This window comes from Miniopterus schreibersii, assembly GCF_964146895.1.
Source record: "Miniopterus schreibersii genome assembly, chromosome: 13".
NCBI classification, from domain to species: domain Eukaryota; kingdom Metazoa; phylum Chordata; class Mammalia; order Chiroptera; family Miniopteridae; genus Miniopterus; species Miniopterus schreibersii.
The window spans coordinates 2,618,351-2,631,203 of record NC_138113.1 but is presented as its reverse complement, the minus strand read 5'-3'; the positions used below and the strand labels follow the sequence as shown (position 1 = coordinate 2,631,203).

At 54.4% G+C, this 12,853-nt stretch overlaps 1 protein-coding gene across 2 annotated transcripts in view; it reads right to left on the bottom strand.

Annotated features, from left to right (window-relative positions):
- GRHL1 (grainyhead like transcription factor 1) overlaps nt 1-10,007 on the bottom strand; it is a 41,676-nt gene extending 31,669 nt beyond the window's left edge. Inside the window, exons 1-5 of one of the 2 annotated variants that reach the window (XM_081156285.1) lie at nt 9,854-10,007; nt 6,482-6,668; nt 3,828-3,898; nt 1,240-1,630; nt 198-274 (exon numbers count right to left, since the gene is read on the bottom strand). In XM_081156285.1, coding sequence (XP_081012411.1) covers nt 198-274; nt 1,240-1,630; nt 3,828-3,898; nt 6,482-6,668; nt 9,854-9,873 — 746 coding nt within the window. In that variant the 5' untranslated portion in view covers nt 9,874-10,007. The remainder of the gene's footprint in view (nt 1-197; nt 275-1,239; nt 1,631-3,827; nt 3,899-6,481; nt 6,669-9,853) is intronic. The other variant, XM_081156284.1, reaches the window with a different exon arrangement.
- Nucleotides 10,008-12,853: the final 2,846 nt, after the last annotated feature.

Sequence of the window (12,853 nt, the reverse complement as noted above, 5' to 3'; positions counted from 1 at the left end):
GACACGAACCACAGCTCAGAGTCGAAAGCACGAAGCAACCGTCCTGCGGCAAAGAAAGGCGCCACTGCGACAGCGACTGCAGTAAGGTGCAGCTGAGAGCCCGCGAAAGCCACCTCTGATTTTTCAACATCAAATTAACGAAAGGAAATGTTTTAAAAGCTGAAAGATAAAAAGTCAAATTAAAAGACAACTATTACCCAGAAACACTGTCAAAAACATAGTCCTCTGAGTTCATGCCCGGCATCCGCAGACTGAGCTCCGAGGGGAAGAAAACCTGAAATATCAAGGGAATGAGCCACAACTATTGAACCGGTCACCAGGCTTGCTCACTAAAGACCCACGTAGACACGGCACAGAGCCCGTGGCTGCAGCAACCCGCTACTCTCTCAACGTTTGTTTGAAAATAAAAGTTTTAATTCTATGAAAACTTAAAAAAAGACATTAAAAAGAAAAACATTCATTTTATATGCCGCTCGATTAAATTAAAACAATCTAAGGACGCCCACAAAGTGCTTCACTAATTCCCTTTCCCCAACATACTAATTCTGTTCAAATTCTCGTGTCTGCAAACGTCGCCTCCTGATTTTGGGAGTCGGCACTGTCACTGTACCACGTTAGGACAGGGTGTCAAGTTCACACACGGTGGGGTGGACCGGTGCGCTTTCTCAGGAGAGGTTATTACTCTACTCCCATTTCCACAGGCAGAGAGATAGTCCCCCCCCCCCTCGTTAAACGCGGTTTGAAACATCTTCAGTCCAAAGCGCTCGGAAGCATTTGCAGTTCACTTGTAAACTCCACGCAGCGCGCCTGTCCTCCAGCTCCGCCTGCCTCCCTGACAGCACCACCAACCCAGAACCGCCGAGCAAACGCACACACGACGCGTCACTTTACACTCAGACCGGCTGCGCGGAGCCTGCGTGGGCCTAGGACAGCAGCCGAAAACAGACCACGTGGATCCACCTGCTGTCGGTGGAGAACTAGGTGCGGGGCTCCCTTCCTCCTGCTCCGCTCGCTGGAATCCTAATCGGTAACTCAGCTGCTGGTAAGATTAGCCGTGTGCCCGATAATTTCTGGTTTTATAGGTTTAGTTTACAAATTACACCCCGGGGCTTTTTCTCTTTGAAAGCCCCACTTTTGTTCCTAATCCACTCTCTTCAGGCTGAGTTTCAGGCTTACGTAACGGGGAAGGGGCGGACCCCACACTCGCACCGCGCCGCAGGAGGATGCCCGCCTCCCTACCTCCTGGACGCCTTCCTTGAAGGGCTCCGAGAAGGTGGAGTCCGGAGTTCGCCTCTGCGCGTTCGGGGGCTGGGCGCCCGAGCTGAACTGGTCGGGGTTGAGGCTCCGGTCGAAAACCACCACCCGCTCGGCGGGCTCAGGGTGATACACTGCGGGCGGGATCCCCACAGCGAAGCCGTGGGGCTGGGTTTCCGTCTTGATGGAGTGGGTCGGCATCGTTGCTATGGAGACGGTGACTGTTGTATCCGGAGCTGCGAGGTGGCCTCTCTTGTCGACGCCCAGCTGGTTGCCGTGGGGAAGGACGATATTAAACGGCACGTTTTTCAGAACCTGCACCCTGTTTTCTCCGGCAGAAACGAGGGGCGGCTCGGGCACGTTTGGCACGCTGGTTCTTTAAGAAGACAAACAGAGCAGTTTCAATGTGAACACAGCCCTCTGACGATTTTTACTTTTTAATTGTATTTATTTATTTTCAATCCTCACCCAAGGACATGTTTTATTGATTTAGAGAGAGAAGAAGGGAGACAGAGGAACATCGATGTGAGAAACACTGACGGGCTGTCTCCCATACGCACCCCACCTGGGGATCAGATCCAAAAGCCAGGTGTGTGCCCTGCCTGGGAATCGAACCCACAACCTTTTGGTGCACAGGACGGTGGTCCGACCAACTGAACCACCCGGCCAGGGACAATTTTTATTTTTCTAACGGCACTGGGCCGCTGGGTCCTGTGCAATAATTATAATACACTTGGTAGAAATGAAAGAAATAGAAAATGCAGAACAACCCATGATGGCCTTAGACTTCATAGTTACAGGTCAAATGAAATCCAAACGTATTTTTGAGTTTTGAATACTAAGAACTCAGAACTCTCCTCTATTACACTTTACTTTTTTTTTTTTTAAATATATCTTTATTGATTTCAGAGAGAGGAAAGGAGGGGGAGAGAGAGATAGAAACATCAATGATGAGAGAGAGTCATTGATCGAGCCCACAACCCGGGCATGTGCCCTGACCGGGAACCGAACCCCGATCGCCTGGATCCTAGGTCGATGCTCAACCGCTGAGCCATGGGCTACACTTTACTTTCAATAATTCTAATAAATTTCCAAGTTTTACTAGAGCCCTGAAGCTACTAACATGGTTAGCTGGGTCTGTCTAGTATGGTGGCTCTCATACAGGCTCTAGAGTCTGGCTCAAATTCGGTGTGACCTTGAGCTGGTTACTCCACCTCTGAGTAACTGCTCACCTGTGAAATGGGGACAGTGGTGTCTGTCCTCACGAGGCTGTGTCAGGGTGAATGAGTCAACGCCCTGCCGTGTGTAACAATGCCTCGCACCCAGGGCTCAAGAAATGTGTGCTGTTATTACTGGGCCACCTGTGTTCCCAATACTTATACTTCTTTGACTTTCTCTTCCACCATAAGAGCACCTATGATTACACTGCACCAGTAGATATATTTGCATAAAATCACTTTTGCTTTAATAAATACCCTGGGAAATAGAAGATGATTCTAGTCCAGGGTAAAATTAATGAATTTTCCAAGTGTCCTCGAATCATTTAGGCTCTTTTTTATTTTTAATCCCCACCTGAGGATATTTTTTTCATTGCTTTTCTGTTTTTTCTTTTTTTTAAAAAATATATTTTTATTGATTTTAGAGAGAGGAAGGGAGAAGGAGAGAGATAGAAACATCAATGATGAGAGAGCCATTGATCGGCTGCCCCCTGCACGCCCCCAACTGGGGATGGAGCCCACAACCCGGGCATGTGCTCTGCCTGGGAATTGAACCCTGATCCCCTGGATCCTAGATCAACGCTCAACCGCTGAGCCACGCCCGGCTGGGCTCCAATGCTTTTCAAAGACAGTGGAGGGGAGAGGGAGAGAAACATCGATGTGAGAGAGACACACCGATTGGTTGCCTCCTGCTCGTGCCCCGACAGGGGCGAGGGATCGAGCCTGCAACTGAGGTATATGCCCTTGGCTGGAATCGAACCCAGGACCCTTCAGTCCAAGGGCCGATGCCCTAGCCACTGAGCCAAACTGACTAGGGCCACAGGGCAATTTTAAAGGTATATTTAAATTTTCTTTTCATGACTATAAACTCAAACCTTAATTTAGTTTTCTGAAAGTTTTAACATAGAATATTTTTAAAAATAACTTTAACAGGAGTTTGGAATACAGTTGAATTTGCTTTATTAAGGTTCGCTTACATAGTTATTCAAGATCACTGGTACTCAACTTTTTTTCATGGACCCCACCACTGCCGTAAGCCACATCCTTAAGAGAACATCAAAGACAAATAAGCGAACACGTTTGTGATCACTGAAAGCACCCCTGTGGGGGGGAGAAAGTTCTCGCTTTGCTTTCTAGAAAAGGCAACCACGTCTAAAGGAGCTGGTGACTCCTCAGAGCAACAGAATCATCACCGGTGAGAGGCAAAGCAGTAATGAAATGTCAGTTTAGACAGCCAGAGTCCAGCCTACCTCTCTCTTCCTCTTGTACTGGTTCATTGGAACAAACTCCCATCTTACCGTCACAGACACCTGGCATTTTTCAAGAGGCCTGCTTTAGGCTTGCGCCAGACATTACCTTTTGCTGTGATCGCCCTCTGGGTGCTCAACTTCAGCCTTTGCGGTTGACGACCTTCTCTCTCGAGGAACCTGAGATATTAACACACATGGTGACAATCTGACCCTTACTCAGCGACGCACAGGTTCCGCCTCCTGCCGCCTCCCGAACGCCAGGCTCTGGGGCAGCAGGACAGATGGCACAGCGTCTGCCCTCAAGAGCTTCCAACCTGGCCACCAGGTGCATATGGAAAAACCAACTATCACTTCGCTGTCAAACAGACTCAGGGCATCCCAACACTTACTGTCACTGAGTTTGGGTTTCATCTCTTAAAAGAAATAGCTCTGCCCTGGTTTATGCAGAAAAATGGGGAAAAGGCGTTACTGAACGCACATCTGGGCGCGTCCGGCTTTCTTGCTGCTCCTCTCTGCTACTTTTCCTTTCAGATCAAATGCAAAATCAGAAGGATCAGCTGTGTTCACAGAGCACCCCCAAGATCCAAATGCTGGTTTCCAATGATAAATTTCTTTAGACACTGGGGATTATCATGGCCCATCATCCAAAGGACAAACGGAACTCAGTGAGCTCCGTTCCTTGTCCGATTCTGCTCTTCTCTGCACAGGAGGCGAGCACAGGTAAACGTCGCAGGGACACTGCGCACCTCAACCAGCTGAGGCGTACACCCAATGTGTGCGCCAACCCTGCTAAGATGTCTGAAACTTATTTTACCCTTAAAGGAAAAAAAATGTATTTTTCATGCATTAATAATGTGCTTTTAAATCTTTACCAAGGTTGTTATGTAAAAATGACTGGTGGTTATACCTGAAGAATGGAAACAAATAAGTTGGTTCATTTAAAAACAAACAAACAAAAAACCCTACACTTATCAAAAGCAGCTTGACATAGAGAACTACTAAGATTATCACCCTTAATGAGCAGACAGGAAAACTGATCTCCTCCTAAGGTGTAAAATACCTTTAGGACCCTTTATTTCACACACACACTGCAATCAGTATCATTAGTCAGTCTTTCTGGCACTAAACCTGTTGGTTTCCTCCCACTCTCAAGAGTTTCAGTTACAAATATGTAACTTCAAACTTCATAATTAATACTTAGGAAGAACTCAGGGTCTTCACACTGATTGAGTCAATAAAACAAGCCATAAAAAGAACAGATTATATAATAAGTTCTACTTCAAAGGAACCTTAGTGGCCGTATTTCCCAGACAAGGTTTCTTGCAGCCTCACTAGTTACTACACAAGTTTCCATTCATATTCAAAGAAAAAAATACCTCGCTCTCCGAAACACAAGTTGACCACACGACCTCGTATCAGAAAATAATTAAACCTTTTGTTTAGGTCCCACCCTAATTTTGATAATCAAACTATCTTCTTTGCTTTTTCCCCTCTGCATTTTTCTTTTCTTTTTTTTAACCCTCACCTGAGGATATTTTTTCCATTGCTTTTCAGAGGGAGTGAGAGGGGAGAGAGAGAGAAATGTCGATGTGAGATATACACATCGACTGGTTGCCTCCCACACATACCCAACCAGGGCCGGGATCCAGCCTGTGACTGAGGTATGTGCCCTGGGCAAGAATCGAACCCAGGACCCTGCAGTCCAAGGGCCAAGGGCCGACACTCTAACCACTGAGCCAAACAGGCCAGGGCTCTGCATTTCTTACATTCGGGAAGGAACTCAGGGCCCGACTATAACAAAAGGCAGGCAAATGGCCAACCTAAGGGAAAGTATGAAGGAGTTGATTATCCTGTTATTTTAAGTTTTCTACAGGTTTGGAAGTTTTCAAAACAAAAAGGCGGCAAACATGAACTTAACACGTAGCCATCCTCACGTATCTGCTGAGGAGAGTCCAGCAAGCGGGGCCCATCCCTCGGGAGACCCCATGGCACACCCAAGAGGACGACCCGGGCACAAACCAGACCAGGCCCGACGTCCTGGCGGCAACACACACTAGCTGTGGGACCTGAGGACTTATCTTTCTCATCTGCAAACCAGGGGTAACGCCACAGGGATCCTGCAGGGACGCGTCGGAAGTATCACGCACGCTGTGAGCAGGTCTAGCACAGTCTAGGTGACCGGTAAGTGGCAGTTAGCATCACTAGGACAGTGATACAGCGATGACGATACAGGGCAGTGTGTCATGTCCTGAACACCACGTGAACCTCCAGGCAGAGGAGAGACTCTCCTTAATGAAGACTCATCCAAACCTCTAGCGACAGGCAACAAAAAATATTCTGATCTCGGAACTAGAAAGTCCAAGACTAGAAAATACCGGGAGCTTGTTTTTCATGAATCCTACAACCCAGTCCAATCCAATCCAAGGCTTTACATCATTCCGGGGAAAGGGGATCACTCTGACTACCCAGGGATGCGCCTCCGCCACCCCGATGGCGCTAAGAACCACCTTCCGTAAAACGTTCAGTGTCAGTAAGACGCATCCCCCATCCTGTCCTTCCCGACGGAGCCAGAGCAGCCGGCTTCTTCTCACGTTTGAAAAACAACCCTTTGATTCTACGATCTCGGATCTTCAGCTTTGAACCAGAGCAATTCAAAGTGCTCATTAAACTATTTATAGTCACTACACAAGCAACCTGCGCTACATCCTACCGGCAAATTACTGTTTTACACCGGGGCCGTGGAAGGGGCGGCGGCCCTACCTTGTAATAGTCGTAGAGCAGGCCCAGCGCGGCCGCGCTGTCCTCGTCGCCGTTGATGCTCATCATGGCTTTGGTGGCCGCGGTGAGAGGGTTTTCCAGGAAGGACTTCCAGGCCTCGTCCTCGCTCGTGTAGGAGCGCCGCTGCGGGTAAAGTGCCTCATTCTGAAGAACCAACACCGGCCGTTTGCTTCGGAGACATTTAAGAAACATGTATAAACACATGTATTCCTTCTGCAAGGCATCATAAGCTCGCTTTTAAGAAGAGCCGAACAGCCTGGCCGGCGTGGCTCACGGTTGAGGGCTGTCGACTAGGATCCGGGAGATCGGGGTTCGATTCCTCATCAGGGCACATGCCCCGGGGGCGGGTCGGCCCCCAGCAGGCGGCGTGCAGGAGGCAGCCCATCAATGACTCCTCATTGATGTTTCTCTCTCTCTCCCTCTCCCTTCCTCTCTCTGAAATCAATAAAGATATATTTAAAAAACAAAACGAAACAAACAACCAATTCACTGATGTTCCAATAAAATAGTCCATTGTTTCCTCAATGACTCTATAAAGTAAATCAAGACAAGAGCAGAAGACAACTCACTTAATCGCAGGCCAGTGGGTCACCCCGTAAGATATAAGGTATTTAGGCTGCCAGAGGAGCTGCAGTTAACCTACACATGCAACCCAGGAGGTACCATCTGGCAGGAAAATTCAGCTATTCCAACACTTCACATAAGCAAACACCAAGGACACAGTAGGGCCACAGAGAACGCCGACTCTCTCCAGACACAGGCAACCAGGCCGTACCCTCCTAAAGGGAGCACATACGGTTCAGTCTTCACCCTGCCACACGTTACTTCCCTTCCTCCCGCTGGTTCCAGGCCTTAAAAACCTTCCCGCAGCCAAATGAGCAGGGGAGGAGGGGGCGGGAGGAAAAGGGAGACTTGGTTTAATCCTCCGGGGTATATGAGAAAGTTAGAGTATTCTACTGATTACCCGCAGATTGAGCATGGAATGTGGCCAAAGGGGACTGTAAATCAATAAGGAGGCATAATTTTCTGGCCCGAGGAGGGAGTGAACTGTTTATCTTAGAGATAAACACTTGAGAATCTACAATAAATGAAGCCACTGAACAAAAAGGTTTTTACAAAACTAGGAAGGAGAAATCTGTTTGTCTGTTTTTTTAAAAAAAATCTCTACCAGTTTTCCACACGGCCCAACAACGGTTTCCTCTCAACAGTGTAGTTTGGTGGGAAAAATCCAGAAAAATCAACGTGGATCTTAGTAAACTCTCACAGAAGATTTGACTTAAAAGATTAAAGCAAACATTACTGATTCCAAAAACGTGAAATGCAAACAGTCTCAACAACCGTTCAGTGGGTACTATTTAGTAAGTCAATAACGAGAGAAAGTGGAACACTAACTCCAGCGAAATGAAGTGGTTTTCTTTCTTTTTTTTTTTAAGGAAAAAAACTGAAGTGTTCAGAACCACTCTGAACGATCGCTATTCTGACAAGCCAACGTAAGGATCAGTTCTCATTGCAACACACAGATGAAATATGTAAATTGCCTAAAGGTGACCTACCCACTCTAAAAGTGAATGTAGAAAGACTGACTGGTTATCTTTTCAAGTAATCAACAAAGGTTAGGGTTTGGCAGTCACCCAGGCCCTTTAAAAACAGACACAGATTTTTTTTTTTTAAAAAAAGGAGAGCGTCTTTGAAAAAGGGGGTGGGAGGAATCCAACAACTTAATTTATCTCCGTCAAAATTAAGTCGTATTTCAAAGGCAGTGTTTTCACGCATGTCTAGGCATCAAAGTCCTAGGAGCTTACATCTGGAGGAAAAAGGAGACTCGGGACGGTGCGCTGCTGGAACAGAGACCCAACGGGCTGCTGAAAAGAGGCGAGGGAACGAAACGCGCAAGGGGCACTGCCGGTGCCATCGGGCACAGGGCGCACGGCAGCTCCTGAACCGGCGGGTGCCTTTTGGGGTGACTCGCTGGTGCTACTGCTAATTATTAATAGCGTTAATAGCTACTTTCAAAGGGCGATGACAGCCCTTGGCTCCTTCAACCCCCGTGACGCCGGCTGCTCGGCTTCCCATCTCCCACGCCGGCCCAAATCTGAGGGGCAGCAGAAGGTAGAACAGCTTTTTTCGCAAATCGTTCTGCCTGCGATCACCCCGAAGGTGTCTTGCGTTTCCAAAGTGTGCCTAAGGCCGAAATGTCAGCTTTGGAAACCTGCCTTATCTGGGCCGCAGGTTGAGAAATAAATATGACACAGGCCGCCTTTGTGCACTTCCTCGTAGGACAGGCTGTCGCCAGTCCCCGGGGCCGTCAGCGCCTTGGGGCGCCCCGGCCCTCCACCCGCGGTCTCCCCAACGCTGCCCACGCTGTGTTTCGAGAGACGATCCCACCGCATATTCCACAGCAAACGGTGGCTCTGCGTGGGACGTCCCGCGTAAACCCCTCCCTGCGCATCCAGGAGGCGGGCGCGCTGGCACAGCCTGATTCGGGTGGGTGCGATTTGTGGTTTTTTGTGTATTTTTAAAAAAATGTTTTGGGACAATTTTATCATCACAGGGAAGTTGCCAAGAAAGCCCAGCGCTACGCCTCGCAGGGTCCCCTAGCTTAGCGCCCGAAGTCGCCCTGCGCCGGGCGGAACAGTTGGAAGCTCCGGCCGGGGCGCGGGGGCCGGCGCCTTGGGCAGCGTCGCGCGCGGGAGCCCCCCCGCCGTCCCCGAGCTTTCCCACGGCCCCAGCCGGGCCCCACCCGCGGCGCAGCAGCTCCCGCAGGGTCCCCTCCCCGCGCGGCCGGCGGGGTCCCCTCCCGGATCCTCCCCTCCCGGGTCCTCCCTGATCCTCCCGGGTCCTCCCCGGTCCTCCTCGATCCTCCCCGATCCTCCCGGGTCCTCCCCAATCCTCCCGGGTCCTCCTCGGTCCTCCCCAATCCTCCCCGGGCCTCACGGGCGCGCGCGCGGCGGGACCCCCGGGGGCGCCGCCAGCGGCTCCCGGCTCCCGGCGCAGGAGCAGCCGCCCGACCCGCGGGGGCGCCGCGCAAGGTCCGCGCGCTCGGCCCGCAGCCCTCGAGGCCCGCGCCCCGAGCACCGGGGGGCAGAGCCCGGGGCGCCCGCGCGGTCTCCCCCCGCCCCCCGCGCCGGGGACGCCGAGGTGGGGAGGGGCGCGAGGGGGCCGCAGAGCCCGGTCAGTCCGCGAGGCCAGGGCGCCCCTCCCGGCGGAACAAAGGCAGGGAGGGCGGGGGGAGCCCGTCTCCCGGGGCGCGCGACCCCGCCGCCCCCTGGCCCCGGCCCCGGCCCCGGCCCCGGCCCCGGCCCCGGCCCCGGCCCCGGCCCCGCGGCAGGTGCGCCGGGCCGGCCGCGCACTCACTTGTCGTAGTCCTGTGTCATCGCGCTCGCTCGCCGCGGCCGGGCCGCAGAACTGGACTTTCGGGTTGGGACGGTGGCCCGACTCGGGGAGGCGGCGGCGGGTCCGGAGCGGCAGCCCCGACGGGTTGGGTTCGCTTTTCTCGCTCTGAGCCGGTCCGCGCGGGCTGCGCGCCCTGGGAGCCGGGCTCGGCCGCCCATTGGCCGGCGCCGGGGCGGGGCCTCGGGGACGGGCGGCCCGCGGCGCCGCCTGATTGGCTGGGGCGCGGGCGCGGGGGACGGAGTGCGGGGGCCGGGGCGCGGGGACCGAGCCGCGTGTGGGGGGCGCGCGGGGCGCCCGGGCCTCCTTCCCGTCTCGACCCGCGCGGTCGCGCTGCGCCCCTGCCCCCGCGCCCCTGCCCCCGAGCCCCCGCGCCCTGCCCCTTGCGCCCCTGCCCCCGAGCCCCTGCCCCTTGCGCCCCTGCCCCCGAGCCCCTGCCCCCTGTCCCTTGCGCCCCTGGCCCCCTACCCTTTGCCCCCCTGCCCCCGCGCCCCCGCCCCCCTGCCCCCTGCCTCTTGCGCCCCTGTCTCCTGCGCCCCCGCGTCCCCGCCTCCGCGCGCCCACCCGGGGCGGCCGGGCACCGTGTCCGCGCTCTGCCCGCCGTCGCGCCCTCGGCCGCCGTCCTGCGGGTCGGGCCGGACCGGGCCTGGCGCTGCCTTCCCGGCGCTGGGCGCCCTCGCGACGGAGCCTCCCCGCCGCCCGCCGCCCGGGCTCCTTCCCGCCGGAGCCTCTGAGCGCCCCGACCTCCTCCCGCCCCCGTCCCCTCTCTGTCCGCGTCCCCGCGCTTAGGCGGCCTCTGGCTTCCCCCCCCCCCCCCCAGGTAGCTCAGATGTCCCCTCCTCGCCCTGCCCACCGCAGATGTCCGGCTTCCCAGCCTCGTGGTCATCCACCTCGCAGTGTCCACTACGGGCCAGGCCCTGGACCGCGGCCGCAGCCCCCTCACCGACGTTTCCCTGCAGGCGGGGGCCAGGGTGGGCCCTGCTGCGTGGGGGCGTCAGCCTCGCCCCTCACTGCTGGCCCCCACCGTCTCCCGCGTCTCATCCCTGCCTACCTCCCCCTCACCCCCAGAACCCCCATCTGGAGGTCACCTGCCCTCCCCTCCTGTCCCCTCCTGTCCCCTCCTGTCCCCTCCCCTCCCCTCCCGTGCTCCGGGCCCAGGCTCAGCTCCCTCCAGCCGCCCTGTTGCGGTCTCACTCTTACCACCCCAATTCCATCCGTTTCCACCCCTGCCCCAGGCCCAAAGCGTCCTTCCTGAGGATAAGACCTGCCCGGTCGGTCAGCAATATTTATTGAGAGACCCACTATATGCCCGACGCTGGGGACAAGCCAGTGAACAGCACGGACAAAACCCCTTTCTCCAGCATCCTACTTGGGGTAACAGACCATTGAAAAAAGAAGTCGATTATATGGCACCTGAGAAAGCGACAAGTTGTGTGGGGGGAAATAAAGCAGAGCAGGCCCCCGAGGAGCAAGGGGTGGAGTCTGGGTTGGACTTGAGGGAGAGAGGCCTTCAAGGGGGTGGCAAAGGGGGTCCAGGCCCAGGGTCCACAGGGTCGCAGAAGGTGGGGCAGTGAACAGCAGGAGACCAGGATGGCTGGAGGGAGACAGAGCAGCCGGACAGAAGACATGCAGGCCTTTGTACGGACTTTGCTTTTTGCTGAGAAAGGAGGAGTTGGATTCGGGCAGTGATGTGGTCTCTCGTTTCTACATAACCTGGCTGCTGGGTGGTGGGGGGACCAGGCCAAGGGTGGCAGAGCGGAGGGGTGAGAAGGGTCAAATTCTGGATCCTGAGAACTGGACGTGGAATGTGAGAAAAACAGGAGAGTCCAGGACAAAGACAAGGTTTCCAGTTGAAAGCTGGAAGGAACGATTTGCCCTCGTTGAGATGGGGAGACTGCAAGCACAGGTCGGGGGGAGGTCAGGAGTCCCATTTTGGACCTAAGTTCAAGATTTCTGTTAGAGATCCAAGTGGATGTATCAGTGGACATTTGACTATGAGTCTGGAGTCCAGGGGAACGTCTGGGCCGAATGGACATCGGGGAGACATCAGCACAGGGATGGAATTGAAAGCCTGGAGACGGGACGAGTCTCCCCAGCAGTGAAGGAAGAAAGAACAGGGCTGAGGCCTGAAGAAGAGGGGCCAGCGGAGGAGGTGGGAAAGGGGGAGTCACCCCCACAGGACGAGCGTGGAGGCCTGGGAGCCAGGAGGGGAAAGGACTCCACAGGAGGGCGAGGTCAGCGGGTCACGTGCTGCCAGGAGGCCAACTACGATGGGGATTTAGCGACCTGGAGGCCACTGGGCCTTTGCTCAGCTCCAGCTGTCCCTCCTCTACTCCTGTTCTCCAGGCCGCTTGGGACCTAACTCAGCAACCAGACGCTTCTCACGTTCCGTTTCTGTCCCTAAGCCTGGGTGCAAGGCCGGAGCACCGAGCCTGTTCTTTTCTCTTATTCACTGTTTTTCATTGGTTTGAAGAAATTGTATTTTTAATGACGTCTTTTAAGAAAAATATTAAGTAATAGTCTAGGTGACCCAAAGGTATGTGCTGCGGGAGTGACTCACGCTGGGAAACAGCATCTCTTCCCTGTTCTTCCTCGAATCCACCTCAGATGTGGCCAGAGTAACCTTTCTAAAGCACAAATTTTAGATCGCGTCACCCTGTCACACCCAAGATAAAGTTGGGACTCCTTAGCAGGGCGCGTAGAAGAGCAGCTCCGTCTGCCCTCCTGCAGTTCTGCTCCTTCCCCGAGCTGCTCAAGCTAAGGCCCTCCCGCCCCCAGCCCCCTCCCTTCCCTTCCTGCTCTTCAGGCACCATCCAACCTTCCAGGCTCAGCAGGACTCCCCACCCCCCACGGGGCCTCCCTGACCCGCCAGGCTGGGCTCAGGGTCCTGCGAGGACCACCCACATCACCCCACTGCCACCTTTTCCACACCCGGTCCCCGCACGCGGCTTTCTGTTTGTGTCC